The sequence below is a fragment of the Pecten maximus genome, chromosome 6 (assembly GCF_902652985.1).
Source record: "Pecten maximus chromosome 6, xPecMax1.1, whole genome shotgun sequence".
NCBI classification, from domain to species: domain Eukaryota; kingdom Metazoa; phylum Mollusca; class Bivalvia; order Pectinida; family Pectinidae; genus Pecten; species Pecten maximus.
In genome coordinates, this window is record NC_047020.1 from 3724759 (window position 1) to 3739979 (window position 15221).

Here is a 15221-nt window from a genome sequence, read left to right on the forward strand (position 1 = left end):
ATTGATAGATGTAATATAATACTTCAGGTATAGGAATGGTATGTTTCAAGGTTATAAAATTCCCATTAACACTCGATCCACACTATACAACATATGTATTAATCAAATAAGGTTCTCTAGCACAAATGTCAAAATAGCCTGCTTTTGTTATGTACCCAGTAATATAGCCTTTAATGACATAGATAATTTTGGGTGGGGGTTCAAGAAGAACTTGTTCCTTTTAAAATTATGAATGAAGATATTTTATCACCACTTATTTAAGTTCTTTTTTATAAAAATTATTTCGGTAAACTAACTGGAATTTGTTTTATAGTCAAGACATAAATTATCAAAGTCAAAATTGAAAATTCAGTTTGTATTAGATCTATACCTGGTAAGTTATTAAACAGCCAATAGTGTAGAGTTAGTGTATTAGATCTAGACTGTAGTCACACATGAGTGACTTTGTAGCTTGTGTATATACTTACCTTATTAAGAGGTGTGGTGTAAATACTTACCTTATTAGGAGGTGTGGCACACTTTCCTCACCATGTAAATCCCAGGGTACATAACAGTGTATAATTGTTACATCATCTATACATCACTTAATACATACAGGTAATTAGGATCTCATATGGAATCTCCTTATGTATTACAAAGACGGCTGCCAATAACAACAAATACCTGTTTATCAGTCTTCAGACAGGTGTTTATATAATCTACTGGTTTATTTAGTAGTCACAGGTCCTGATTGATATATTGACTAAGAAGTACCTAATATCTTAAATTTATTTTTATTTTTGTGATTTTAACACAAAATTCCTGCCATCAGTTAATTATGTTAACTCACCATGGTGGATATACCTGTCATTTCACAGGTGTAACAGGTATAAAATTATCAATGACATAATAACTTTTCTCACTACAGGTAAAGCAATGGACATGGATTTAAATGCTGTGAAGTCGGATTCTCAGGTGCTGGACAGCGAAGCGGCTAAACACAAAATCTCCATCAAACCCAGGCAACGTCGGGCTTCCAGTCAGCGTGCCAGGACTGTAAGTGAAAGCTATTTGAATACAATTTCCTATTGAATCAGACTCATCAATGTTGGACAGTACATGTACAGAGTAATATACTGATAAGATATTTTGAAATAATAAACTTTTTCTGGATTCTGAGTCATCCCATGACATAAGTATTTAGAATCTTTACATTAGTGAATACTGATAGTACCGTAGTCAATGGCAGTTTTACAGAGAAAATTCCTCAATTGTATGAAATAATGCAGTACAAATTTTGTTCCTGATGCCTTGAAGCATGTTCATGTCCCATAACATTTTAGTGGATTTCAGATGGAAATTGATTTTTAGCATGTTTGTGTTAATTTACTCTTTCTTATTTGAAGGAGAAGCCATTACAGGCATTTCAATTTACTTAGAATATTTACAGAGATAGATAACTCAATGCCACTGAGTCTATATTTATATTGATAGATAACTCAATGCCACTCAATCTATATTTACAGGGATAGATAACTCAATGCCACTGAATCTATATTTACAAGAATTGATAACTCAATGCCACTGAATCTATATTTACAAGGATAGATAACTCAGTGCCACTGAATCTATATTTACAAGGATAGATAACTCAATGCCACTGAGTCTATATTTACAGGGATGGATAACTCAATGCCACTGAATCTATATTTATATTGATAGATAACTCAATGCCACTCAATCTATATTTACAGGGATGGTTAACTCAATGCCACTGAGTCTATATTTATATTGATAGATAACTCAATGCCACTCAATCTATATTTACAGGGAAAGATAACTCAATGCCACTGAGTCTATATTTATATTGATAGATAACGCAATGCCACTGAATCTATATTTACAGGGATTTATAACTCAATGCCACTCAATCTATATTTACAAGAATAGATAACTCAATGCCACTGAATCTATATTTACAAGAATAGATAACTCAATGCCACTGAGTCTATATTTATATTGATAGATAACTCAATGCCACTCAATCTATATTTACAGGGATAGATAACTCAATGCCACTGAGTCTATATTTATATTGATAGATAACTCAATGCCACTTAATCTATATTTACAGGGATAGATAACTCAATGCCACTCAATCTATATTTATAAAAATAGATAACTCAATGCCACTGAATCTATATTTACAAGGATAGATAACTCAGTGCCACTGAATCTATATTTACAGGGATTTATAACTCAATGCCACTGAGTCTATATTTACAAGGATAGATAACTCAATGTCACTGAGTCTATATTTACAAGGATAGATAACTCAATGCCACTGAGTCTATATTTACAATGCCACTGAATCTATATTTATAAGGATAAATAACTCAATGCCACTCAATCTATATTTACAAGAATAGATAACTCAATGCCACTGAATCTATATTTACAAGAATAGATAACTCAATGCCACTGAATCTATATTTACAAGGATAGATAACTCAGTGCCACTGAATCTATATTTACAGGGATTTATAACTCAATGCCACTGAGTCTATATTTACAAGGATAGATAACTCAATGTCACTGAGTCTATATTTACAAGGATAGATAACTCAATGCCACTGAGTCTATATTTACAATGCCACTGAATCTATATTTATAAGGATAGATAACTCAATGCCACTGAATCTATATTTATAAGGATAGATAACTCAATGCCACTGAGTCTATATTTACAAGGATAGATAACTCTATGCCACTGAATCTATATTTATAAGGATAATTAACTCAATGCCACTGACTCTATATTTACAAGGATAATTAACTCAATGCCACTGAATCTATAAGACCCATGGTATAGGTTAATTCCATTACTACCCTGATGTTGACTACAGTTGTATGACCGTATTGCCTGGTGAGATTATTTGAGTTATCACTCACACACAATGTAATCGACCACAGACAGCAGATTACATTAAAGTTTCAATTTTAGATCAGATAATTGTGTGCTTGAGGTTTTTGCTATTTTCTTCATCCAATGCAAAGACATCTTGTCTCACGAAAAGCCTTGGGATTTAGGAATTCAATTTAATTTTTTTAATTTCAATTTAGTTTTTTGAGGAAATTTTGAAATTGCATTAGCAATTACCACAATGTTACACCTGAATAAAAAGGAATGCTGACAGCTTATTTGACATATCTACAGGCATTCTTTATATATTAAATCTAGAACCTAAAATCTAATACTAGAACCTAAAATCAAATTATTATACATGTATATTATTTGAATATTTAAACAAATAAAAAAAAATTTGTTCTAATTTCAAACAGAAACCGTCTGGAGGAGCAGCGTCCTTGCCACAGGTAAAGGAGGAATCTCCACCAAAGGAACTGGCATCACCAGTAGCAACACTAAAATCACTGGAGGATGAAAAACCAGTGGAGGCAAACCCTACTAAGGAGGAAATCACAGATGATGTGGAGAATGTCAAGACAGTCGACCATGAACCACTAATAACTGTCGAGGATAATAAGACTAGTATCCAGATTGGTGGTGGGTACCAGATGCAATTGTTCAGTTTGGAAAAAAATACATTGTTGGATTATAGTGAATTTAATATACTGTTTCCAACAGTAAGGCGGCCACCTCCACGCCCCAACCCCCGAGCCCCACCCTGAGATTATTTCTGGATAAATGTGGTAGTCGTTTCTTAATGTTTTCTACATTATGTGATATTGTTATTAAGTTATTATGTAGAAATGGGAAAATAGATCTAGTTATTAAGTTTTTTTTTTGTTTTCAAGATTTGTTTGGTAATGTAGACAAAGTAAATAACCAATCACTGTTTTGGAATACATGTATTTACTGCCACTGTTCATTGTCAGCCGTATCAGAGTGATCATACTCCGTTAATTATTTACAGGTAAGGACAAACCTGATGCTGAAGCCAGTACAGGCAGTCCTTCCCAGGAGATGGATAGTCCTAGTAAGCGCTGGAGCATGACAGAGGGTGAAAAGGACAAGATGCCTGGTCTACCAGTAAGTCCAGTTGCTCTAGGGGCTGTCAAACTACGGACCAGGCCTCGTCCTAAGAGTCTGATCGAACCTCCACAACTTCCTCCTAGTGGAGATGAGCTGGCAAAGGCTTTCAACAAGCGCCTGTCAGTTAGAAAGGAGAGAACAAACGAGGAATTCTCAGAGGAAGATTTCTTAGAAGCTAAAAAAGACTCTAATGAGGTTACACCTGTTGTGCAGCCATCTGATGGCAAAAAGACATCACCTACAGGTGCTGCCCCCTCAACAGGGGGGATAACTTATGTGTTAAAGAAGGAACCTTTGAGAAAGACATCATCATCAGACAGTGCTAAAACTCCACAGTTGAAGGCTGTTTCTGAGGAACCAAATAAAACTGACCAGCCTAAACCCAAAGTAACAGAAACCAAAGCTGAGCCTGTGAAGATTGAGGTGCCCCAAAAAGACAATGTGCCACCTTCTGTACAGGAGAAAAGTAAATCTCTCACAAACAAATTGGCTTCACCACGGGAAGAATACAGACTGAAAAGACAGTCTCGTAGTAAGACTTTGCCTGTACAGCCAGTTTCACAGGAATTTTTGGATAAAAAGGTAAATGATATCGCTGCAGCTAGCAGTAATTTAAGCCAAAGTGTGAAGGAAGAATCAAAGGAGGGTAAAGCAGATCCACTATCTTCTGCTCTATCTAAGAAATCAGAACCAAAACGTCTTTCTTTAAAGGAGACAAGCAATGCTGCTGAACCATTATGGTTTGCTGTGGCCAGACGGAAACAAGCTGATGCAGAAAAAGAGGAAAGAGAGGCTGCCAAGAAAGAAAATTCTCCACCTGTTGGGGCAAAAATTAATCCATCACCTTCATCTGGAGGGGCCAAAACAACACCTTTACAATCATCTGTAGGGGCTAAAACACCACCCTTGCAATCCTCATTAGGGCCCAAGCCTACCCCTGGACAGTCATCTGTTAGTACAAAACCTACCCCTGGACAGTCATCTGTTAGTACAAAACCTACCCCAGGACAGTCATTGGCAGGTACAAAACCTACCCCAGGACAGTCATTGGCGGGTACAAAACCTACCCCTGGACAGTCATCTGTTAGTACAAAACCTACCCCAGGACAGTCATTGGCGGGTACAAAACCTACCCCAGGACAGTCATTGGCGGGTACAAAACCTACCCCTGGACCATTGTCGGTAGGTACAAAACCTACCCCTGGACAGTCATCTGTTAGTACAAAACCTACCCCAGGACAGTCATTGGCGGGTACAAAACCTACCCCAGGACAGTCATTGGCGGGTACAAAACCTACCCCAGGACAATCAGCTGTTGGAACAAAGACTAACCCTTCAGTAGGAATAAAACCAAACTCTACTGATAGTCCAAATACCTCTAGTGCTAACAAGGAGGTACCATCCTCAGTACGGAGTTTTAGGGATAATGTGTCGGACAAATCAGAGAGTACTCCATTTAACAGGGGCAGTGTGAAATCCTCAGGGTTCTCTAGTAAGGAAGAAAAGGAAAAAATTAACGGAAACAAAAAAGCTCCTGAAACAAAGAAGGAAAGTGAACCTGTGCAAAGGACACTGTCAAATAGATCAAAGTTTGAAGCTAAGAGTTCTACAACTGGTGGTGGCAGTCAGGCATCAACGTCTTCCTCATCATCATCCTCATCCTCGTCTGTTCCAGCCTGGAAGGCAAATTTGGCCAAGAAGAAGGAAAAAGAACCACAAATCAAAATAGAAATTATAGAAAAGAAAACGGAGAAACCAGTTCCCCCAAAGAAACCCTCAAAGGCCTTAGAAGAGGTAAGTTTTTCAATGAGGTGGCTTTCTGTGACTAACATGATAAAATAAAAACACTCAAGTTTATCATGCTGCTGCTCAAACTATCAGGAATACACTCATTATTACCCCTGTCCATCTGTCCATCCATCCCAATTTTTGTCATCATCTTCATTTCTTTATTTTTGCTGGTGACGTAAAGAAACATTACACCTGTACATTGTATTTTATATCATCCCCATATGGTGTGATGCTTTTCATTTTTGGGTCCCAAGGTCACTTTTCAAGGTCAAATGCCATGCAAGATTTTGTCAACTGACACCTTGTCCTTGGCAGTATCAATCAGTACAGATACCAAACTCTGCTGAGAATTTCAAATTACTAAGAGATAATGTGTCACATGTCACATTCATGGGATTTCATGGTGCAAGGATACGGCTATGAGGTCAAACTCAAATCTGGCCAAACAACATACATGTACATAATGATTACCGGAACCATTTTCATGAGCTTTATTTCATCATTTGCAGACTTCATTGCCTTTCTGTCAAGGTCAAGGTTGCAGGTCAAATGTGACTGAATATAGCATCCCGTGTTTCATTTTGTCATGGTTTGAGATACCTCAGTGATTTTACATGTATGGTTTACCTCAGTGATTTTACATGTATGGTTTACCTCAGTGATTTTACATGTATGGTTTACCTCAGTGATTTTACATGTACGGTTTACCTCAGTGATTTTACATGTACGGTTTACCTCAGTGATTTTACATGTACGGTTTACCTCAGTGATTTTACATGTACGGTTTACCTCAGTGATTTTACATGTACGGTTTACCTCAGTGATTTTACATGTACGGTTTACCTCAGTGATTTTACATGTATCAACTCGTTTATCTTTTACCTTCTCACCATCCATGTTGTGTCCATGTAATTCTCGATTTAAGAATTCAGTATTTCAAGACAAAATGGAGAGTCTATCAAAGTTTGCCTATATTCTTTTGCTACCAAGACATTTTGCAGAATGATAATGCTTATGTAAGAGCTGCTTTTTAAAATTGGCTGATTTCACAACTTATGATTTGCCTGTGGTTTGTCTGGCTGTTCAGTGTTCATAGTTCACACCTAACACATCTGTACTGTTATGGTTGGGAGATACTTATACATGGAACAGAAAATATGCATTTGAAATATTGGTTCAGGTATAGTTCCAGGGTCAAATATATATGTGTACTGCATGCTAGTGTGTTGGGAAAGTCTCTTCTAAAATATATTGTAGAAGACAGTATTACTGGCTGGGGAATGTAGGGGAGATATAGTTATACCACAGAGTAATGTAGACATTTCATATATTTATTGTGTGTCATCTCATTGCCTTATTAATATGAACATTATGAAACAGCTATTTTTAGAGGATAAAAGTATCTGTATCCAATATTAAAAATATATACCGTATATATATATACATACAGTAGGCCTAAAGATATTATAGTATACCGTATATATATATATATACATACAGTAGGCCTAAAGACTAATTGATTTCAATTGCTGCAGGAGAGATCCCATAGGACATGTAAGTAGTGTATACCGCGTGGCATGCAGCCAGAACCCCTGTTTTATTACCCTACTTTTGCTACTCCAGGGTTTGGGTTAAAATTGGATTTAGCTTACAGTTGGTTAGAACATTGTTTTAAAAACAAAAAAGGATAGAATTTTACCTTCAAATATTTTTGACTTAAAAATCAAAGGTGTAGTAATAGATACAGAAGAGTTAACTCCCTTTTGTATGACTATGGGGATGTTACACAAGTTAGAGTTACCTCCCCTGTGATAAGTTTTTTCTCTGTGTTGCCAATGTTTTGTTGTGATTCTGCATGTTATGATTCTATTTGTGTGTTATTTTGTTAACCTACCGGCGTATGTTGTTAGGTTTTCCTGGGATGGGTATATTGTTTGTTTGGTCATGCTCAAGGTGTAAACAATTATCATTTTTTATGTGGGAGGGCATATCCTTGTTGGGAGTTGAATATTGAGTTACAGAACTTCTATTTTTCTGCCAAATTGTTAACAGATTATCTGGTATCTAATTATATGCATGCCCAATTTTTATTTGCAAATCAGTTATTCTTCTTTATGACACTTCATGTAGTATTCTTTCCCAAAATTACATATTTGTTCAAATAAATATTACATTGAAAATTTACTTAAAGATCCCTCATAAGTTTAATATTTTCATGGAATCACTGATGTTTGTGTAAAGGCATTCTAAATGCATTTAGCAAACAAATTCTTGGTGTTCAAAATTCTAAGAATTTCTAAGTCAATTTGTATGTGTGCTATATAGCATCATATTCCTTTACATATTATAAAACAACTACTGATTGTGTAAATTAAAGTATATATATCCTGAAAAAATAAAAGTATTCATATTAAGAAATAAAAAATGTAAAATCTTCATGACTACAGCACAAAATCATAAAATCAAACTAGCAAATGTTCAGAGTAATAGGCAGCAGAATAACCTTCTTTTTCCAAAAGTTTAACCATTGTGATAGAAAATAAATGATGTCAATGTCTGAGAAAAGTTTCCTCTGAAGTTATAAAGATGTGTTTAGTGTAGGAAAAACATGTTGGAACCGACTGGTTGGTGTTCTAATGGTTGCTGATTTTTGTTGTTACAGAAAGCCATATTACGGGATAAACCGGTGGTGGATAAATGCAGTGACAAGAGACAGTCCAAGGTCTTGGATATGGTTAAGAGTTTCCAGAAACTTGAGGTCAGCTGATGTACAAACAATGAGCCTCTATAGCTGTCTGTACAGACTTACCTCCCCTGATATCCTGGGCTGAACTGCACTTCCATGGAGGAGAATTTATTAGCTATGAAGGGCAGAAATAATGTTTGTCCTCCACCCTGGGGACTGCACCAACAAATGCATTTCTATTGCTTATCTTTCGAAAATGGAGATAAGATTGACATGGTTACCTCCCCTCCAACAGAGATTTTTTTAACCAGCTCTGTAACAGATAAGATCAGTTTACTGAGATATTTGACCAAACTACTGCAAAGTAACATTTAACTACAGCTATTCCGTATCACAATGTTCCAGATTGTTTTGTGTCCGCTTTTAGTGTTTATGAAGGTGTTTAAGTGTTTTCTGCTATATATCTGACCTCTTAGGAAAATTGTGAATTGAGTGATGAGTGATGTTGAAATTTCAAATCATAATTAATTTTTTTATGTTCATTAAGTTCAATAAAAACCAACACTAAGAGAAAACAACCATATGATATATTATTGTCACAGATACAATGAACTCCAGAAAACTACAGTAGCTTATTATTTAAAACACAAGATAAACACAGCTCTATCACTTTCAAGTGTACATTTTTATAGTAACAACATCACTATCTAGGGATCCATGCCTTTAACACTATGCCTCATTGGTTGACATTGGACATCATGTGACTAGTTATGTAAACATGTCTTTGATTGGCTGTTTATTATCTGTGTGATTACAAATTCCATTAAGTCCTGTATACTAGGTACGGATGCCATTAGAACTTGTTAGAGATATTTGGTGGATAAAGTGATGAGGTATTGACTGTAAGACAAATCTTGTCGACTTTTCATGAAGAGCAAATCAGGAAATATAAGTTGATGATGTGATATGTTGTTATACAATGTAGGCCTATATAGATATATTTATTCTGTATTACTAATGTAACATAATGTAAACGTTTACACCCATAACTTTAATGTAACATAATGTAAACATTTACACCCATAACTTTAATCGTTTTAACTCCTGCCTTCTTTTAATATAATTTTATCTGTAACGTAATCTGCTGTCAAAATTATGTAACAGATATTGTTGACAAAACTGAGGGCATTATCCATGTATATTATGCTTGACGAAAGAATTTAAAAAGACAATTTTTTTCAATTAGCAAAATTCTTAGAACCATTCTCTTATCTGTGTTTCCTGGCAAATGCACATGGCCAATTACAAAGTCAACTATCAGCATGGCCAATTACAAAGTCAACTATCAGCATGCAATGATTTTTTGGACTGACTGATGTCTTTGGTGTTGATCACCGGAGACTAGAAGTTTACGAATCATTTAAATGTATGTTTCCCAAGTGCAATATATATATACTGTATTTAAGATGTTAAATAGATTGTTAGTCATTAATCATCTGTGTGAATAAGTAGACTAATTTTTAGCCATTTTTAGTTCAATATTTTATCACCCATTAAAACTTATTCATTGTAAGGAGTCATCCCCCAGAATGTTATATATTTATAATGCATCTAATTAACTGAAAGCTTTTCAAATTATGAAAAGTAGTAACAAATATATTTCCAATCATTAGGCTCAAGTCAGAATTAAAATGGATGGCTTATGATTAGAAAAGTGCATTTGCAGTGTGACAGAAATGGCTGATTTTCTTTGAATGTGACATTGACATGTCTCAAATTTCTTTGAACTTATCCTTACAGACATTGAGCTTTAACAGATTGTAGTCGAACTAGATGTCCTTGGCTTTGCTTTGCTACACCAGTCAAATGTTTGATGTTTTTTGTTTCTTTTTAGAATAATAATTCAGAAGCAAGGGATAATGTTGAAATGTACAGTGTATTTTAGTTCACTCCAATGTAAACATGTGATGATATCAGTAGGTTGATCAAATGAGTTTTGTATCCAAATTTATTGAACTTCATTAAACAGTCATACTCTAGTGCAATATTTACACACGGAAAAGTGCTAAAATGTGATATACACACAACAAAATGTACACTTTTAAAACAGATTTGTTCAGGTGGGTTACATATTATGTACATTTCTTGTTTATGTACCAAAACAATCCAAAAGTATAGTTTTTGTAATTACACGTACCAAAAACAATTACAATGTAATTACACGTACCAAAAACAATTACAATGTAATTACACGTACCAAAAACAATTACAATGTAATTACACGTACCAAAAACAATAAAAGTGTAATCACAGGTACAAAAAAAAAACAATTAAAATGTTTGTGCAGGTACCAAAAACAATTAAAATGTGTGTAAAGGTACCAAAAACAATTATAACTTGTGTACCGCTAGCATTGTTAAGACAAGCACAGATTAATGACTGAACATGCTGGAATCAATGATGTTATAAATAACATTGGTGTGTATGATATTCTCCTGTAGATCTCAGTAACCTTCTCATACATATCACAGTTACCACTACAATTTTGTATATGCTGTGTTTAGTTAAAGGTCGTGTACAGGTTTTCGTAGGATTAGTTCACAAGACATTCAGTTCATTTCTTGTTGAATTGAGGTTAGGCTAAGCACAGAATGAGAATTGTTTTTAGAGTATAATTCCGGGAATGGATGGCCCGAGGTAGAGATGTGTACATTATGTGTAGAAAGTGTTGTGACTGTACCACAGCTTGCCAAAACTTTGTCATTAATCATGGATAATAAGACATCATAGATTTCATCATTAACTTATCAACAGTTGATCCATTGTTTAAGAGGTTAACTTCTCAAGTTTTAGGTGTGTATTATGGATTGAAGAAAAGTACAGCTTAATAAGTTTACCAAAAATTTGTGTTATTTTGAATCCCTAGTGATAATTCCTTTGTTAATTGTTTATCCTCTAGAAATTTTATCCTTACCTTGATATTTTAAACAACCAAAGAAACAATTGTTTTAAAACTGTTTATGATTTATTCTTGTTCAAGGTAATAATTGATCCCTTGAAGCAAGACAAAGTGAGAAAAAAAAAATTACACACAATTATATTTGGTTTCTACGGAGAATAATTTGATATGATTGCCGTAAGATGGTGCTTGCCTGTTCATCTGTCATATTGGCATTACCTGTGAGGGGTCCTCCCCATACCAAAGAAAGCCTTAGGCTGTCCTGGCAAATCTGTCTGGCAGCCCGTCTGTCTGGTTACCAGACATTTTAAATATTGTTTGTCACATGATGAAAATACAAGAGGTTCTGTCCTCATTATGGGATGGTCTATACCATGACACACATTAACCCATCATCGTTGTCTATATGTACATACATAATACAAATTTATTAAAAAAATATCAAGTTACTCGAGATTTGAGTTATTTTTGTTGAAGAACTTATCAGGAAATATATGTCTTGATCTGATTGGTGAAATTGTTCCACAAGGGAATAGATCCATTGATCTGATTGGTAGAATACTTATGCTAGGGAGAAGATCCCTTGATCTAATTGGTGGATTAATTACACCAGGGAATAGATACCATGATCTGATTGGTGGATTAATTACACCAGGGAATAGATCCCTTGATCTGATTAGTGAAATAATTACACCAGGGAGTAGATCCCTTGATCTGATTGGTGAATTAATTACACCAGGGAATAGATCTATTGATCTGATTGGTGAATTAATTACACCAGGGAGTAGATCCCTTGATTTGATTGGTGAATTAATTACACCAGGGAATAGATACCATGATGTGATTGGTGAATTTATTACACCAGGGAATAGATACCATGATGTGATTGGTGAATTTATTACACCAGGGAGTAGATCCCTTGATGTGATTGGTGAATTTATTACACCAGGGAGTAGATCCCTTGATGTGATTGGTGAATTTATTACACCAGGGAATAGATACCATGATGTGATTGGTGAATTTATTACACCAGGGAGTAGATCCCTTGATGTGATTGGTGAATTTATTACACCAGGGAATAGATACCATGATGTGATTGGTGAATTTATTACACCAGGGAGTAGATCCCTTGATGTGATTGGTGAATTTATTACACCAGGGAGTAGATCCCTTGATGTGATTGGTGAATTTATTACACCAGGGAGTAGATCCCTTGATCTAATTGGCGAATTGAATTACACCAGGGAATAGATACCATGATCTGATTGGTGGATTAATTACACCAGGGAGTAGATCCCTTGATCTGATTGGTGAATTAATTACACCAGGGAATAGATCCCTTGATATTATTGGGTCAGGTCAGGTCTGACTATATTTAGACAGCTAAAGCTGAGTGAAAAACCAGAAATTCACTTTTGAACCTAAATGTTGAACTTTGACAATTAAAATGTTGATGCATTTCCATAATGTAATTATATAGCAACAAGAATATGGGGAAATGTACCACTTGCCATTTCCAATCAAAATTTGAAGAGCAATTTACTCTTTATAGAAATAGTATTCCGTGAATATAAATGTGTCCCCACAAAGACGTTAAGTTTTATGTATCGAACTCGTGGCCATCAAGAAAAGTGTAGAAACAGTACTCAAAATTACACACTGAATGTAAGGACTACAGCAGTGAATGTTAGGACTACTGCAGTGAATGTTAGGACTACAGCAGTCAATGTAAGGACTACAGCAGTGAATGTTAGGACTACAGCAGTGAACATAACGACTACAGCAGTGAATGTTACGACTACAGTAGTAAATGTTAGGACTACAGAAGTGAATGTTAGGACTATAGAAGTGAATGTTAGGGCTACAGCAGTGAATGTTAGGACTACAGCAGTGAATGTTAGGACTACAGCAGTGAATGTTAGGACTACAGCAGTGAATGCTACGACTACTGCAGTGAATGTTACGACTACAGCAGTGAATGTTACCACTACATCAGTAAATGTTAGGACTACAGCAGTGAATGCTACGACTACTGTAGTGAATGTTACGACTACAGCAGTGAATGTTAGGACTACAGAGGTGAATGTTACGACTACAGCAGTGAATGTTAGGACTACAGCAGTGAATGCTACGACTACTGCAGTGAATGTTAGGACTACAGCAGTGAATGTTAGGACTACAGCAGTGAATGTTAGGACTACAGAGGTGAATGTTAGGACTACAGAGGTGAATGTTACGACTACAGTAGTGAATGTTAGGACTACAGCAGTGCATGTTACGACTACAGCAGTGAATGTTAGGACTACAGCAGTGAATGTTAGGACTACAGCAGTGAATGTTACGACTACAGGAGTGAATGTTAGGACTACAGCAGTGAATGTTACGACTACAGCAGTGAATGTTACGACTACAGCAGTGAATGTTAGGACTACAGGAGTGAATGTTACGACTACAGAAGTGAATGTTAGGACTACAGCAGTGAATGTTAGGACTACTGCAGTGAATGTTACGACTACTGCAGTGAATGTTACGACTACAGAAGTGAATGTTACGACTACTGCAGTGAATGTTACGACTACTGCAGTGAATGTTAGGACTACAGAAGTGAATGTTAGGACTACAGAAGTGAATGTTAGGACTACAGCAGTGAATGTTAGGACTACAGCAGTGAATGTTAGGACTACAGCAGTGAATGTTAGGACTACTGCAGTGAATGTTAGGACTACAGCAGTGAATGTTAGGACTACAGCAGTGAATGTTAGGACTACTGCAGTGAATGTTAGGACTACAGCAGTGAATGTTAGGACTACAGGAGTGAATGCTAGGACTACTGCAGTGAATGTTACGACTACAGCAGTGAATGTTACGACTACAGCAGTGAATGTTACGACTACAGCATTGAATGTTAGGACTACTGCAGTGAATGTTATGACTACAGCAGTGAATGTTACGACTACAGCAGTGAATGTTAGGACTACAGGAGTGAATGTTAGGACTACAGAAGTGAATGTTAGGACTACAGCAGTGAATGTTAGGACTACAGAAGTGAATGTTAGGACTACAGCAGTGAATGTTACGACTACAGAAGTGAATGTTACGACTACAGCAGTGAATGTTACGACTACAGGAGTGAATGTTACGACTACAGGAGTGAATGTTAGGACTACTGCAGTGAATGTTAGGACTACAGAGGTGAATGTTACGGCTACAGAAGTGAATGTTACGACTACAGAAGTGAATGTTAGGACAAAGAGCTTTTAGCCATTGAAGGACATGAAATCAAATACAGTGTATGTGAAAACGGTGAAATAGGAATATCCACACGAAACATGTTATTTCCAATTACTTGGTTGACAATGCTGCTGTGAACTCTTAAATTTCTGCTAGTAGCTCAGGTCCAAATTAAACACAGACGAGTAACATCACAAGTAAAGCTCTAAGCACAAGGATGGCAAAGATAAAGGGGGGGGGGGGGGGGGGGGTAACTCCAACATACTTACAAATGTGTAAGGTAATCCAAGGTAATCAAGTACCATGTTACAAAGCTGATATAGGTAATACATCCAATTAACTTTTGATTAATGATTCTTTGTCCTGACTGATATCATTGTTCAGTGCTACCTGTGAAGGTATGGGAGTTCACATAAAAGCATCCGGCAGTGGTCCCATCTGTTCATTATGATGATACTATAGACGTCCGTTAGTGATCCCGTCATTTCGAATTCAATGTGAGTTCACTATAAAGGCGTCCG

General features: G+C 35.9%; 1 protein-coding gene across 12 annotated transcripts in view; it reads left to right on the forward strand.

Moving 5' to 3' along the window:
- LOC117328750 (mucin-5AC-like) overlaps positions 1-11918 on the forward strand; it is a 102114-nt gene extending 90196 nt beyond the window's left edge. For 10 of the 12 annotated variants that reach the window (XM_033886269.1, XM_033886265.1, XM_033886270.1 and 7 more), the window contains 4 exons: positions 908-1035; positions 3322-3544; positions 3915-5827; positions 8487-11918. In XM_033886269.1, coding sequence (XP_033742160.1) covers positions 908-1035; positions 3322-3544; positions 3915-5827; positions 8487-8591 — 2369 coding nt within the window. In that variant the 3' untranslated portion in view covers positions 8592-11918. Of the gene's footprint in view, positions 1-907; positions 1036-3321; positions 3545-3914; positions 5828-7359; positions 7379-8486 lie in introns of all 12 variants that reach the window. The other 2 variants (XR_004533039.1, XM_033886271.1) reach the window with 2 other exon arrangements.
- The last annotated feature ends 3303 nt before the right edge of the window (positions 11919-15221 follow it).